Source organism: Anoplopoma fimbria, chromosome 9 (genome assembly GCF_027596085.1).
Source record: "Anoplopoma fimbria isolate UVic2021 breed Golden Eagle Sablefish chromosome 9, Afim_UVic_2022, whole genome shotgun sequence".
NCBI lineage: Eukaryota > Metazoa > Chordata > Actinopteri > Perciformes > Anoplopomatidae > Anoplopoma > Anoplopoma fimbria.
Window position 1 is genome coordinate 16,813,915 of NC_072457.1, and position 16,223 is coordinate 16,830,137.

The 16,223-nt window shown below is 39.3% G+C and overlaps 1 protein-coding gene across 1 annotated transcript; it reads left to right on the forward strand.

The window, feature by feature from the left end:
* Positions 1 to 6,327: 6,327 nt before the first annotated feature.
* On the forward strand, positions 6,328 to 12,048 carry ndufs8a (NADH:ubiquinone oxidoreductase core subunit S8a). Its single transcript, XM_054604694.1, has 8 exons — positions 6,328 to 6,436; positions 6,876 to 6,931; positions 7,009 to 7,074; positions 9,039 to 9,128; positions 9,608 to 9,716; positions 10,303 to 10,366; positions 10,659 to 10,787; positions 11,270 to 12,048. The coding sequence occupies exons 2-8, from the start codon at positions 6,889 to 6,891 to the stop codon at positions 11,399 to 11,401; spliced, it is 633 nt and encodes a 210-aa protein (XP_054460669.1). The 5' UTR covers positions 6,328 to 6,436; positions 6,876 to 6,888; the 3' UTR covers positions 11,402 to 12,048.
* Positions 12,049 to 16,223: the final 4,175 nt, after the last annotated feature.

Genomic DNA, 16,223 nt, shown 5'->3' on the forward strand with positions numbered 1-16,223 from the left:
CACAAGAATCAAATATGAAAATCATATTTGAGGGCAACTTTTGTGAAGAGTAGGTCTGGAGGCAGAGCTGTCTGAGGAAGAGAAGGAAGTGGGAGAGGCCTGGCTTGATTAGAGCCTTGATTAGAGCCTAAATAGGGGGATTGAGTTCAGGTGTGAGCCCTTTTCCTTTCGCCCTGACATGCAGCAGAACCCTGGGACCTCTACTGGACTCAATCATTTCCTGAATAAATATGTGACTTTATGTACAATGATATTGATTGTAGTACCATAAGTTGTTTGTTTAGATGAACCTGATGAACATTTGTTAATCCTTGTCTGTTAAATAGTCATCAGTAATTGCTTCCTTTGTTCGATTTGTGCACCATGATAATAATACATGGAATATTTATGTTTAGATAAAACCAGCAAAGATTGTGGCAGCCTCAACTGCCCTGCAACTACCTACAATAAATCAGTCTAAATGGATTCTCTCATGGTGTGTCATTGTGCCTGACCGCACAATCATAGTGTTCATCCAAACCCTGGTAATCAGCACACCCTCATGCAGTCCTGCATGGTGAAAATTCTACAACTCTTATTATATGAATCATTTATGTCATATACATTGAATGTGTTGTAACTCTGTTATGTTGTTCATTCTGTACACATGACATCTATTGCATTCTGTCCATCCTGGGAGAAGGATCCCTCCTCTGTCGCTCTCCCATAGGTTTCTTCCTTTTTTCTCCCCATTAAAGTAATTTTTTTAGGGTAATCTTTCCTGTGCCAATGTGAGGGTACCAGGACAGAGGATGTCGCATGCGTACAGATTGTAAAGCCCTCTGAGGGAATTTTGTCATTTGTGATTTTGGGCTATACAAAATAAATTAAATTGAATTGAATAAATGTTTGGAGCTGGATCTTTGTCCTCCAGGAGATTCAGCCTCTCCTCTCGCCCCTCTCCCTCTGTGTATGTGTGTTTGTTTTCTTTCTCCTGTGTCAATGGTGTTCTTGAGTTTTTTGTCGTGGCCATGTGTGATTTAATGTCTACCATTCTCATAATGTCAAAAATAATAAAACTAATTTTTGAAATAGCTTAAGTGACGGAAGACAACTTTAATAATTATTGCTACAAACAACAGTTAGATTTTATAAAATAAATGACAAAAGAACAAATGAAAATAAAATGGACTGGGTATTAGACACAAAAATATAATATAAATATAAGTGACAATGCAAGTATATGGATGGAAAGTGTTAACAAATATGAATAAATAGTCCAAATGTGTGCAAATCAGCAGAGGAACAGCAAAAGATCAAGTAATTTGTGAAATTGACATCTAATATATATATATATTCACCATAGATATGCAGTTAAAAAAACTGTTGGTTGAACAGTGAACTCTTTAGAAAATTATTAAACATAATGAATGTTAAGTTAACATATTGCATATATTAACAAAGACAACAAGAGTCTGAAATTACAGTTTACAAGAGTCTGAAATTACAGTTTACAGCTACTGGTGAATGGTACAACACTAAAACATAATATGTTTAAGTTGTCACCGGGGCAGTACTGTCTACAGTGGAATGTACAGTAAATTAAAAACATAGATTGAGATGGTCATAACCTATTACCGTATCTTATAGCTCTCATGCATGTGCTCATTAAGACAAAGACCGTTTACTTATTTATAGGGAAGGACACAGTGTTTAACCTCAATCTGACAGTATTTTCTATTTGATGGAGAAAAGGCTACACTTACTTTTACGGTGAGCCGTCAGTCCAAAGCCTTCAACAACAGGTGTCTATAGCATAGAGCTCTAATGCAAGTGTCATCAAAACCATTTTCAATTAAAATTCACATGCTCCATTTAACTCAACTGGAATTGCTCTGACGCACATTGTGTGTTTGCCTGTAAGTAGTCAAGACTACTTCTATCATTATCCTGTGGTTGTAATAACAACAGTAAGGGAAATCAGATACTATTAGGAATCAGATGCAAATAATTTGTCGTAAAAATATGTTTTTAAACTGTAGCAGGAACATGGCGTTATTTCTCTCTTAAAAGTGCTCTGCTGTTGTCTTTTAATAAAGTTATGCCAGGATTACAACCATTAATACTTTCCACTGCCATTACAGCTTGCATCAAACCGTCACTGTGCAGGTTTACGGTGATAAACTTTCAAGAAGTATATTGACTCCTTTTAAATCAGAATAAATAAACACCCACATAAGTACAGTTAACCCACAAACTCTGATACAACTCTGTATGGAGAGAGATAGCCAGAGAGACAAACAAGCAGAAAGACAGATAGTTGTTTCAGATAGTTCAGCTATGGGGAAAGGAATTGGACATTTTTGTGGAAGGTTTGAATTGTTGCGTTTTGCAATGCTGTTATTTTATATTGCCTTTATGATTTCAATACATCTGGACTTAATAGTTTTCGGATTAGCTATTGTGGGGAGCAATGTTGGATATCGACCTAGGCCTGGAACAATATTCTTATACTGTTCTCTACAAACTATGACAGGATGGCAGACAGGGAGCAAGATGGTGACAGCAACATCATTGAGTTTAGTCAGTAAGAATGAAACTGTAGTGATGAGAGGAGGGAGAGTGAGTTGGAGGAGGAGGTGGTGAACGATAGATGAAAAAAGAAAAAGGACACAGCTAGGTCAAGAGGAACGGAGAGAGTGTTTGTTTAATAACATTCTCATTATTTTTTGCATTGTGTTGATAAATTATATATTTGTAAATATGCCAATGGATATGGATAGATCACTGTTTGCAGATGATAGCGCTCTGTGGAAAAGAGGTGGGATTTGTCAAGTTGAATTGTGGGGGACAAAACAGGGATTTAAATTTTCAGTGGAGAAGACCAAAAGTTATGTTCTTCACAAGAAAGAATCTCAGGACTCAGGACCCAGATCACCTTCGAAATCAATTATCTAACGATATAGTTTCACTAGATGGCTTTGCTCTAGCATCCAGCACTACCGTAAAGAACATCGGAGTTACCTTTGATCAGGATCTGTTCTTTAACTCCTATGTAAAACAAATTTCAAGGACAGCCTTTTTTCACTTACATAACATTTCGAAAATCTGGCAAATCCTGTCTCAAAGCGATGCAGAAAAGCTAGTTTATGCATTTGTTACCTCCAGACTAGATTACTGCAATTCCTCGTTATCAGGCTGCTCTAATAAGGCTCCTAAATCTCTCCAGTTGATCCAGAATGCTGCAGCATGTGTACTAACAAAAAACAGGAAAAGAGATCATATTACTCCTGTAGGAGCTATTTATTTGATGTTTGTATTTAGTTATTTCCCTGTTAAATCAAGAAAATAATTTAAAATTCTTCTCCTCACCTACAAAGCTCTAATTGGCCAAGCATCGTATGATCTTAAGGAACTTATAGTTCCATATTACCCAACTAGAGAGCTGTGCTCCCTGAATGCTTTTAGATCCCAGACTATCTAAAAGTAGGATGGGAGCCAGAGCCTTCAGTTATCAAGCTCCTCTTCTGTGGAACCAACTTCCAGTTTCAGTCCGGGGGGCAGACACACTCACCACTTTTAAGAGCAGGCTTAAGAACTTCCTTTTTGATAGCGCTTATAGTTAGGGCTGGTTCAGGTTCGCCTTGGTCCAGCCCCTAGATATGCTGCTATAGGCCTAGACTGCTGGGGGACTACCTAGGAAACACTGAGCTCCTCTCTCCTCTTCTCTCCCTCCATCTTTATGTATTCATCTCCTATTTATGCACATTCCTGCCTTTGCTTCTTCCCCGCAGTCCTTGTGCTTTCTCGCCTCGCAGGTTTCCATGAATCGTGGTTATATCTGGACCATGGGCGTGCCTCCTGCTATGGCCCTGCTGACACCCACTGCTACTACCATTATTATTATTAATCACATTACTGTTACTATTCCCTGTACTATTACACTTACTGGCTTTGCTTCTACCCTGGAGTCTTTGTGCTTTCTCGCCTCGCAGGTTTCCATAAATCCCGGTTGTACCTGGACTGTGGTCGTGCCTCCTGCTGTGGATCTTCTGACACCCACTGCTACTACCATTATTATTATTAGTCACATTACTATTCCCTATTTCATTATTATAATTCTACTATATTTATTGCTGCTTTTTTTTACAAGTAGTCTTATTTTTTTCCTTCGTTACTCTGCTTACTACTCTTATTATATGAATAATTGATGTCATTTACATTGAGTGAGTTGGAGGAGGAGGTGGTGAACGATAGATGAAAAAAGAAAAAGGACACAGCTAGGTCAAGAGGAACGGAGAGAGTGTTTGTTTAATAACATTCTCATTATTTTTTGCATTGTGTTGATAAATTATATATTTGTAAATATGCCAATGGATATGGATAGATCACTGTTTGCAGATGATAGCGCTCTGTGGAAAAGAGGTGGGATTTGTCAAGTTGAATTGTGGGGGACAAAACAGGGATTTAAATTTTCAGTGGAGAAGACCAAAAGTTATGTTCTTCACAAGAAAGAATCTCAGGACTCAGGACCCAGATCACCTTCGAAATCAATTATCTAACGATATAGTTTCACTAGATGGCTTTGCTCTAGCATCCAGCACTACCGTAAAGAACATCGGAGTTACCTTTGATCAGGATCTGTTCTTTAACTCCTATGTAAAACAAATTTCAAGGACAGCCTTTTTTCACTTACATAACATTTCGAAAATCTGGCAAATCCTGTCTCAAAGCGATGCAGAAAAGCTAGTTTATGCATTTGTTACCTCCAGACTAGATTACTGCAATTCCTCGTTATCAGGCTGCTCTAATAAGGCTCCTAAATCTCTCCAGTTGATCCAGAATGCTGCAGCATGTGTACTAACAAAAAACAGGAAAAGAGATCATATTACTCCTGTAGGAGCTATTTATTTGATGTTTGTATTTAGTTATTTCCCTGTTAAATCAAGAAAATAATTTAAAATTCTTCTCCTCACCTACAAAGCTCTAATTGGCCAAGCATCGTATGATCTTAAGGAACTTATAGTTCCATATTACCCAACTAGAGAGCTGTGCTCCCTGAATGCTTTTAGATCCCAGACTATCTAAAAGTAGGATGGGAGCCAGAGCCTTCAGTTATCAAGCTCCTCTTCTGTGGAACCAACTTCCAGTTTCAGTCCGGGGGGCAGACACACTCACCACTTTTAAGAGCAGGCTTAAGAACTTCCTTTTTGATAGCGCTTATAGTTAGGGCTGGTTCAGGTTCGCCTTGGTCCAGCCCCTAGATATGCTGCTATAGGCCTAGACTGCTGGGGGACTACCTAGGAAACACTGAGCTCCTCTCTCCTCTTCTCTCCCTCCATCTTTATGTATTCATCTCCTATTTATGCACATTCCTGCCTTTGCTTCTTCCCCGCAGTCCTTGTGCTTTCTCGCCTCGCAGGTTTCCATGAATCGTGGTTATATCTGGACCATGGGCGTGCCTCCTGCTATGGCCCTGCTGACACCCACTGCTACTACCATTATTATTATTAATCACATTACTGTTACTATTCCCTGTACTATTACACTTACTGGCTTTGCTTCTACCCTGGAGTCTTTGTGCTTTCTCGCCTCGCAGGTTTCCATAAATCCCGGTTGTACCTGGACTGTGGTCGTGCCTCCTGCTGTGGATCTTCTGACACCCACTGCTACTACCATTATTATTATTAGTCACATTACTATTCCCTATTTCATTATTATAATTCTACTATATTTATTGCTGCTTTTTTTTACAAGTAGTCTTATTTTTTTCCTTCGTTACTCTGCTTACTACTCTTATTATATGAATAATTGATGTCATTTACATTGAATGTTTTGTAACTCTGTTGTTCATTCTGTACACATGACATCTATTGCATTCTGTCCATCCTGGGAGAAGGATCCCTCCTCTGTCGCTCTCCCAGAGGTTTCTTCCTTTTTTCTCCCTGTTAAAGGGTTTTTTTAGGGGAGTTTTGTGCTGATTTGAGGGAAGGACAGAGGATGTCGCATGTGTACAGATTGTAAAGCCATCTGAGGCAAATTTGTAATTTTTGATTTTGGGCTATATAAAATAAATTGAATCGAATTGAATTGAATTAATTGGAAACCTCAACAAGATAAAAGTGCATTTTGATATAATAGATATTTTACAAAATAACTCAAGAAGTAAGTGTAAGAAGTAAAATACTATTTCAGCATCTTAGACTAACAAATGTTGAGGAAATATGAGCCGTTTTTTTATTTTATTAAATAGGGTAAGTAATAGACACCCTGGTTCACACTACCAGTTGGTGGCGGTAATGATAATTCGTTGTTTGCCAACCCTCAATAAGCTTCACAGAAGAAGAAGAAGAGGAGGTCTATGACGCTATGACGTCGGGGGACTTCCTGTTCACGCAGGGTCCGTTACGCAAATCGTCCGCTGTTCTGGTTTAGAAGGCCAAATAGCGACTTTTCGGTGAGTTAAAACCCTTTTAAATCACATTCCCTACAAAGATGATTTCGTCACATCTCATTTTTATTTATTTATTATTATTTATATCCGAGTTTCAAAGGAAAAGGATATCCTTTAAATCACCTCATGCGACCTTCGTGCAAAAGTCCTTGACAGCATCTTGTGTTCTGTAACTGTGTGACTGATCAGCCTTACACTGAGGAACCACAGAGTCAGCTACCATCTATTGGCCACACCGGTGTCCTCTGTGTGTGTGTGTGTGTGTGTGTGTGTGTGTGTGTGTGTGTGTGTGCAAGGTTAAGTTGGCTAACGTTTGCTAAACAATGTCATGCTAGCGGAGTAAGTTAACGTTACGTCAGGGTTAGCTTGGTTCAAGTAATCAATGCATGATAATGTTCGTTGTTTGTGAACAGTCCCCTAATGCTTCCTTGTCTTGTTTCAGCTTCAAAGACGTGATGGCTGCAACGTTGCGTTTGCTTTACTCCGTGCCAAGGCCAGGTACGTCCTAGCCAAAGGGACAGACGTGTATCCAGTTCCACTTACAAAACACTAATACGCTTGATCTTTCCTTTCAGGCACTTTTGTGGCCAGCCAGAATCTAGTGAGGTCCTTCAGTGTGTCCACACAAAGAGAAGGATTCAGTAAGTAGCACAACAACACAGGGATATCTGGTGGCTTGTCAGCCCTTTAAGACTGGCTGGAGCCTCGACACATTGATGTTTTTTAGTAATCGAGTTAATTTTCTTTCATTCATGACATTGCAGCCCAGAAAACATGGTGACTTGTGATGTTAAACTTTTCTTTGGCAGCAGAAACAGTCTTACTTACTTACTTTGAAACTTTTCTAACATTAACATTTTCATTGCGAGGCAAAAAAACACTCACTCTATACTAGTTAACATGTTGAAAAAGTTTTATGTATTTAAAAAGACATACTAATAATAATTCTAAAAAAAATTCCCGGTCTGGGCCTTTTATTTAAAGTTACCCTTCTGTCAGAACCCTGCTTGTTGCCTTTTGGGGTTTCACACTAGAAGGCTGCATCTGCTTATCCGGAACATTTTCTCTGCGCTAACCTCAAATGTGAGTTTAACACATATAAAAGCAGGATTTATGACATCATAAAACTTGTATGATGCCAATCAGACACCTAGAATGTAGTAGACATCCTGTATTAAGCACAATTTAATATATGAATAAACAATACACATCTGTATTTTATCGTGAGGGAGGAGGATTTTTTTAATATGATGAACTAATAAAGGAATGTTCGTTGTTTCCAATTATCATTAGAAAAAAGAATAAATGCAGAAGAGGATTGGAATTCATTTATATTTTAAATATTGTTTCTAGAGTAGCAACAGTAAACTTGACAAAAGCAAAGTCTCAGCTGGTAGCTTACAATAATTTGACAAAAAAGATAAACAGAAAGAAATGACAGCAGAACGTTGTCGTGAACTATCCGCATAGTTTTACTTCTTTTCATTCGGCTAAGGCGCCTTGAAAAAACACTTTAGTGGTTTTCCACTGAGTTTTTTGTTTAAATGGTAAGGAAAACCCTCATGTCACTTTTTGTTAATTTTGAACATCTCCTATAATCTGTAATACAAGCTACTTCACTTGGTCTTGGCCTCAGTTTAGTATGTAATACTGGGATTCTGCCCTGTTTCTGAAAGAGAAACCTCAGCACTGAAACATGCTCAGACTCCGAATTAATGTGAATGAGCACAGGCTTCTGTATGTGCTGTGTTCATGTGCTGCTGTGAAACGCAGACATTCAAAACATACAGTGGGTACGGAAAGTATTCAGACCCCTTTAAATGTTTCACTCTTTGTTTCATTGCAGCCATTTGCTAAAATCGAAAAAGTTCTTTTTTTCGCATTAATGTACACTCAGCAACCCATCTTGACAGAAAAAAACAGAAATGTAGAAATGTTTGCAAATTTATTAAAAAAGAAAAACTGAAATATCACATGGTCATAAGTATTCAGACCCTTTGCTCAGTATTGAGTTTTTTTTTTTTTTCCGTACCCACTGTATGTTAGTTGCTGAAAAGCTTAGTTATCATGGGCTGTACTGTAGGGAAATGACTGCGTGCTATAAACAAACATTATCAATATGGTTTCAGACGCATCCTCTCCAGCAAAGTCTTGGAAGGCAGATTTATCCATAGTTCATAAAAGCCACACAGCACTGCATTTACATTGCACAACCCTGTTGGACAATGACAATGCGTCAACATTGAAAGCTTGTGTTTATTCACACCAGAGAGTGGAACATTGAATTAGGTTGGTTATGGAAACTTGTGATGAACAGAAGTGACTGCTTTAACTTTCACTGTCCAGCAGACAATAAACAGTAACATACGGTAGTTATTTCAACTATTCCTGTCTTACTCTCTGCTGTGCACACATTTTACAAATGTAAAACAAAAAGCTTGAAAAAAAATAAAGACTGTCCAACCAGATGACTTAGAAAGATTGATGAAAGTGATTTAATCTTTTGTGATATATACTCATAAATGTCAAATGTTTAATCCCCCCACAGTTTACACTAACCAATCTCAACAACAGCTCAATGACCTGATTCTGTTTGTGTGTGCAGAGTATGTGAATGCCCAAGACATCCCCACAGACATGAAGTCCATCACAGACCGTGCTGCTCAGACACTGCTGTGGACAGAGCTCTTCAGAGGTGAGCTGATTGTCACCCGTATAGATACCAGTGCATTTCACACATGTGAGATTATTCAATTGGGAGCTTTTCTTTTAACAACAGTCTAGCATTCATCTTCCTTTTTACTAGCAGTCATACCAAAATAATAAATGCAATCTCGAGAAAAGAGTATGCATTGTTATCGGTTTTGCATGCAACACTGTCCTGCTCAGCGCCACTGAAACAAATGAACATGTGACTGCTGAGATATTTCTTTATTCTGTGCCTTTCCTCACTAGGTTTCTTTTTGAATCATTATTTAAAGCTCGCCACAATGTATCAAAAATGTGTCATAAGGAGGTAATTGCATGTACACAGTAAATGTGTTCAAATGGATCTCCACCACTGGAGATGTTCTGGCTGCTGGAAAATGTTCTTTGTCCATGTGCTCTGTATGCGCTGGTGACATTTTTTATTTTTTTCTCATTCAAAAATGAATGCTTGTGTTGTAATGTCAGGTCTGGGCATGACAATGAGCTACCTGTTAAGAGAGCCCGCCACCATAAACTACCCGTTTGAGAAGGGGCCACTGTCACCTCGCTTCAGAGGAGAACACGCACTGCGCAGGTGAGGACGACCACCCGGTGGACTTTAATTCATTTTTAAAATAAATAACATGCATCAAGATGTCGGTCTAATTGATTTAAATACGAACAGCCGCTCAGAAGTAAGGTTGTGAATAACTTTTCACACAGGTATTATTTGTTTTTCACAATAGATAAGGTCAACGTCATCACAATGCTGGACTCAGCAGTTCACAACACTATTATTTTAGGAAAAGTCAAATTCATTGTATTCTCCTTTTGCAATACGGAACAGTGTTCTCTGAATATGAGAGTAGAGACTAACCCAAGAGGAGACGGGAATGAAATAATCACGACTAACTGATTTCTGATTATGTCTGTCCACCCTTGACATTTAAACACTTTTCTCATTCTCTATAAATTCTTCACAATAAAAGTCCTCCGTTATTTTTGCTTCTTTCTCTTCCTCCCTGCTGTTTTTAGCTCCGCTAATTCAAGGATAAAAAATATATATTGCAGGCTTATTTGAATTTCTCCAGAATGCATTACGTTTTAGATTCTTGGTGCAGTAGCAGCACTCTAGATCAAAGATCATCCTAAACCAAGTCTTTGTTGTAATGTTCAATCAGGTATCCTTCAGGAGAGGAGCGCTGCATCGCCTGCAAGCTGTGTGAAGCTATCTGCCCTGCACAGGTACACATACACTCACTCTCAACCACACACACACAAAAACACAGCTCACATGGCTTGATTGTATCATGTCCTCATTTTAACATGACCAAGACAAAACTACTTTGGCCAAATGTATGTTCAAACAATAAGTAGCTGTCTTCACTGCAAATAACACATGAAATGTATGGTAAATATGCATTTCATGTCTGGTTAATATAAACATTTATATATTCACTCTCAGTACCAGATAGCAGATCAGAGAAAAGTCTGAGATAGAGTGTGTCTCTTCATCTCCAACAATGTGTGTATCCAGGCCATAACCATCGAAGCAGAGACTCGTGCTGATGGCAGCAGGAGGACAACTCGCTACGACATCGACATGACCAAATGCATCTACTGCGGCTTCTGTCAGGAGGCTTGTCCTGTGGACGCCATCGTAGAGGTACATGTATGATCCTGATGATATATGACACATGGTGTCTTCATGTTTAGACATACATCAAATCGTCTCCATGGTTATGGTAAGCTCTTTAAATACTAAGGAAATAAGGAAATGCGAATAATTATTGGACAAGAATGTTGAGAGAACGTAGTTGGCTGTACTGAATGGTTCATGGAAATGCAAATTAGATTTTGTTTTCCAACCCAGTACCTGTAGCTTGTGCAGTGCAAACTTTTAGTTCCAGAACTGTGTAAACGAAGGCAATGATAATGGCTACATTTTAAGTCACAGCTTGTTAAGTTCCTGTAGGAGAAACGGCAAAATAATGAACCAGCTACTTGGAAACCTGAAAACTCCATTGTTTGTCCGTGCTTAATGTGATGGTCCTATCTTTACCTCTGTCCTCTCCTCTCTTGCTTTTAATCCTGCTCTTACCTCTGATCCCTCCCTTCTCCATCACCTTTCTTTCCTTATTTTCTCAGGGTCCTAACTTTGAGTTTTCCACTGAAACACACGAAGAACTGCTCTACAACAAGGAGAAGCTTCTCAACAACGGAGACAAGTGGGAGGCCGAGATAGCTGCCAACATACAAGCTGATTACCTGTACCGATAGACACTCACTCACACACACACACACACACACACACACACACACACACACACACACACACACACACACACGCACACACACGCACACAGAGTGTACAGCTAGCACATACAAGAATAACCTCTCTGACCCACACATACGTCCATACTGTACATACTGTAAGAAGACAGACTCAGCTGTGGATGTGCTTCAGGGTGGGAGATTTGGGTTTGCCGAAGCATCTTTTATTTCAAACCAAACATCACCAACACATTTCCTCTGGCGTCAGTGTCATCCCCTTCCGATATGATGAATATACTTTCATATGTTTCAGATTTTACCATGTCACTGTTTGGATTACATATTTATTGTTGAATGATTTGCTGTCTATTGGATGAGTGTACAGCGGTCCAGCTGCCTCAGCATGGTCAAGTCAGTGATCATCCAGTCATCCATGGGTATGTCTGCACTGTCCCAAGAGACCAAAAATCAGACTGAATCATGCTGGGGCAGTATCGGTGCTGCTCACTGTTCACTGATTGCAGATAGCAGAATTCTGATGTTCCACACCAGTATACATGGATTATTGTTAATATCTTGGATGTCAGTGCAGAGTTTTCTGTTCTTTGTACTGTTTCCATCCTGACTAAAGAAATAAAATTCTGGGAGAAACACTAACGTGTGGAGTGTGAAAGTTCCGTCTTGACTTTCATCTCAAGGTCACCAAACTCTGCGGACTCTGATGAAAACTGTGACCCCTGAGATTTGTTTAGAAGCGTCTTGAAAAAGCTAGTAAGTGGACCTTGAGTTAAGAGGGATGTTTGGTTTTGTCTGAATCCAAATCAAAAGCTGTTTATTTCCAAGTACGCAACATATACAATGAATTTGGCTCGGTGACTGATTGGTGCGTACAGTAAATAACAAACACAGTCCAATAATAGACATCATTTAAAAATAGAAATGTGAAAATAAACGGATAAGAGTACCGTATGTTAAAACCGGTTTGTTATATTATTAAAGTGTCAAGATGTGCAGGGGTGTTAACTGTAAGAGATTGACCTAGGCATGTAATTGTCTAGGTCAGTGGGGGTCGCAGGCTTTATTGATCAACCCAACTGCAGATGGGAAGATGTTTCCAGCCTCCTGCCTGTCTCTGCCTTGTCCTTGTCAGGCTGAACTTCTTCAGCTGCAGCAGGAAGTGCATCCTCTGCTGAGCCTTTTTAATGACTTGAGGTCCTGGGTTATGGTCAAGCCGAGGAAGCAGGAGAAGTCCACGGCGTCGACGAGGGAATCACACGGGGTGATGGGGGGGCAGGTGGGGCTGCGTTCTTTCGGAAATCCACAAGCATCTCCACTGTCTTTACAGTGTTGAGCTCTTAGTTGTTCAATCCGCACTAGGTCACCAGATGGTCAATCTCCCACCTATAGGCTGCAGTGACTAAATGCACTGCATGTAGGAAACGTTTTTGCAATTTTGGTCAAATGTTTCCTTAATGCTTTTCAGATTCCCTATGTTTGACAGACATTGACTAAAGTATTAGGAGATACATGTGGACAATTTCTGTGAACAACATTTTTAATTCATTTCTCAAATATTTATAAAATTGTGAAAAGTTCATATCTTGTGTAACAGCGGTTTGGGGTAAAACGTCCTGGAAAGCATCTCCTTCCACTATAATGTTTCTATTCAGGTTGGAGTGCTACTAGCTAAAACCTAACTGATGAATTATTGTTTGTTAATTTACTTAGTTTGAGGCCAAAAGCCAGCCAAAGATCATTAAAGCAGCCTATACTTGAACTTTCTTGGCTTTTAAAGATTTTACTTTACCCAGTGTAAGAAAACACAAAAATATGCACTTTGTTTAATTGTGTTTTTTATGAAAATTATAAAATCTGTATATCAGTTGGGGCAAAATTACTTCCATGGCAAGATGCCTCTTCAGCTTTTTGGGGGGGAATTCTTCTATACACCTACATTTAATCATTTACCAATACAGGTGTTTGCTATCATGCAGCTGGTGGAGTTGGTGGAGAGCATCGAGCTTGCTTCTGATTTTATGATGGACAACTGTGCGCAGGGAGAATGAAGCCATGGTACATTTTATATTTAGAAGGGGACATTGTCGCAGCCCTGCTATAGGCACGTCTAGCTGTAGTATTATTGCTGTTTTAGTGGGTGTTCCTGCTCTGACCAGTCTGTCTTTATTTGAGGATTTTAGAGGTAAGACAAACTGACGGGATGATATTTTGAGGACTTTTACTCTGATCAATTGACAACTGACTGACATTAATTCTTCAGCAGTGGTGAGATCAAAAAAACGGTATCCAGTGTTTTTCATGACCACTGGTTAAAGCTTGGCCAACACTGCTATCTAACGATCCTCAGGTGTGGCGTCAGCCTATATTGTGATTACTGAGCCACTAACCAGGAGCTGTACTGTCCGTGTTTGTTTGATAGTTTGCTTGTGGGATTAAATCAAAATTTGCCGAAAGAGAAAACCACTTAGATTTTCATTACGTCCTTCTCTTATTCTCGGCAGGAGACTTCCTTGCAGGGAGGAAAGCAGTTGGCAGCTCCAGGAGATGGACCCTTTGTTAGCAGCTGTGTGGCAACTTCAGCCAGTGCAAAGCCCGGCACTGGGATCAGCGCTGTGTCAAGCCTGTGTAACAGCAGCAACAGAAGCTGATCTGGCGGGAAGTTGGCGCACCCCTTGAGATCAACTGTAACTGGAGGTCCATCTCCCGTAGCTGCCGCCTACTCTCCTCCCGGCAAAGCAGTGTCCTGGTGATAGGGACAACGGAAGTAAAGTAGTTGTTTTCTCGTTTCTCCTGCTTAAGATTTGAACCAATAAACAAACTATCAAAACGTAAACAAACAGACCCTGTACCTTTTGGCCACATCTTATGCATGCCCCTTTTAAATCCACAATCTGCCACAACCTTAAATAGAAGCATAGAAATTTAGCTGAATTTATCAATATCAGTGGGGTCAAGGGTTGGATTGTTGTTGGATTGAATTGTTTTTCACAGCTTTTTTAAGGAAACCAAGCCAAAGCCCTAAAAATGTCTTCAGTTTTATTTTATCTACAATTTCTGTCAGTGTTGAAAAATAAATTAGATTAAAGTTAGCAGCTGGGGAAATTTGGGAGTCAAAAGGAGTAAATAATTATTGATAGTTATAAGTAAATGAATTGGACTTTTTTATCCTGGTGGTTATTAATGATGATGCTATAGTGAATGTGGTCACACTTGAAGAAAAAGTATGTAGTTCAAAATGTAAATTTATGCATCAAGACTGATCGAGGTTCCTGAAATCATGATGCCCAGAGATGTCTAGCTCAACTCACAATATACTTCCGAAAATGCCATATTTAGCTTTATGTTAATGATTATGGTGAAGGATTTACTCAAGCATCACGAGAGTAGTGCTGGGCGATAAATAAAAAATAGATCAAAACCTACGTTATGAACCTAATTTAAGTCATGTCTGTATTTTCAGTAAATTCATTTCTTCGGCTGGACATTTGTTGTCTACCCCTTATACACACCGTAAAGTGCAACAACTAAACTAATCTTACTTTAAAGTAACATACAGTCAGTCAACGTGGGCTGTGTGGGTTCTTTCTAAACAAAGGGTGTCTGGTCAGCACTATCCTAATTCATCCCTCAGATAGATTAAAACATACCAGAAGACAAAAAAGTGTCAATAAATAACCTTCTGTTATGACGTGATAATAATAAAGGTAGAGCAACAGTTTGCTTTCTGTTTTAGCAACAAGCCATATGTAACATATAACATACATAACCCTTGACTTTTGGGTAATTTACCTTGACTACAATAATCTGGTCATCTGGTAAATTCAGTATAATGTCTATTAGCATTGGATAAATTCCATCAGTTTAACAACAGTCATGCCATACTCAATGCCTACAGATTAAAATCTGGCAAACATTCATCTGCATGTACTGCAGTGAAACAGTGCTGGATGAAATCGGCAAAGTTTCCCTTGAATGAATTAGACCTTGGCCATGTGAAGTTCCATTGTATGGCTAGCTAATGGCTAGCAGTATTTTATCAACTCTAAATTTCTCTGTTTTTCTCAGTTGAAACAGATGGACACAGTCAGCATCAGACCTAATCAATGTCAGAGGTGGGGGAAATCTTTCAGTCAGATTTGCAATCTAAGAACACATGAACTCACTCTCATTGCAGAGAAACTGTCTGACTTTCAGACAGTGGGGTAACTTCACAGTACCCCACCACGTCCACACCGGAGAGAAAACACACTGCTGTGATCAGTGTGGGAAAAGTTTCCGTTGTTTAAGTATATACAAAACCCATGTGCTTACCCACACGGGAGAGAAACCTTGTTGTTCTGACTACTGTGGGAAGAGATTCACTCAGTTTAGAACTTACAACCAACACCTGCTTATCCACACTGGTGAGAAGCCAAACTGGTGTGACCAGTGTGATAAAGGCTTCAGTCAGCTGTCGTGTGACAGAAGTTCAGACTGGGCCAGTTGGAGTCCTGATGATGTTTGATGAAAGCACTGGAAACAGACAGAGTTCAATGCAATAGAGTTTATTCTTTAAGCAAAGAATTCAACCCGAGTTCACTTTCCGGAGAGTGAACTCGGGTGGAATTCTTAAAAGGTGTGTAGTTGTCAAAGTTTGTGAGCTCATACTAACTATCAGAGAAGAGAAAAAAGTGTTGAAGCCGGCAAGAGTTCCCTATACTCTCTAGATATGTAGGCTGTCTCAAGGAGTAGGGAGGCAACAGAGATTACTAAATATGCGAGTGCATAAATGTCAGAGTGAAAAAACAAAAACAGCAATAGTTTAGAAAGG

Excerpts from the sequence above, each read along its gene's own strand:
- ndufs8a (XM_054604694.1), top strand. The coding sequence starts at position 6,889 with ATGGCTGCAACGTTGCGTTTGCTTTACTCCGTGCCAAGGCCAG. Across the intron at positions 9,717-10,302 it reads GGAGAACACGCACTGCGCAG|GTATCCTTCAGGAGAGGAGC; the intron begins GTGAGGACGACC and ends ATGTTCAATCAG. Across the intron at positions 10,788-11,269 it reads CTGTGGACGCCATCGTAGAG|GGTCCTAACTTTGAGTTTTC; the intron begins GTACATGTATGA and ends TTATTTTCTCAG.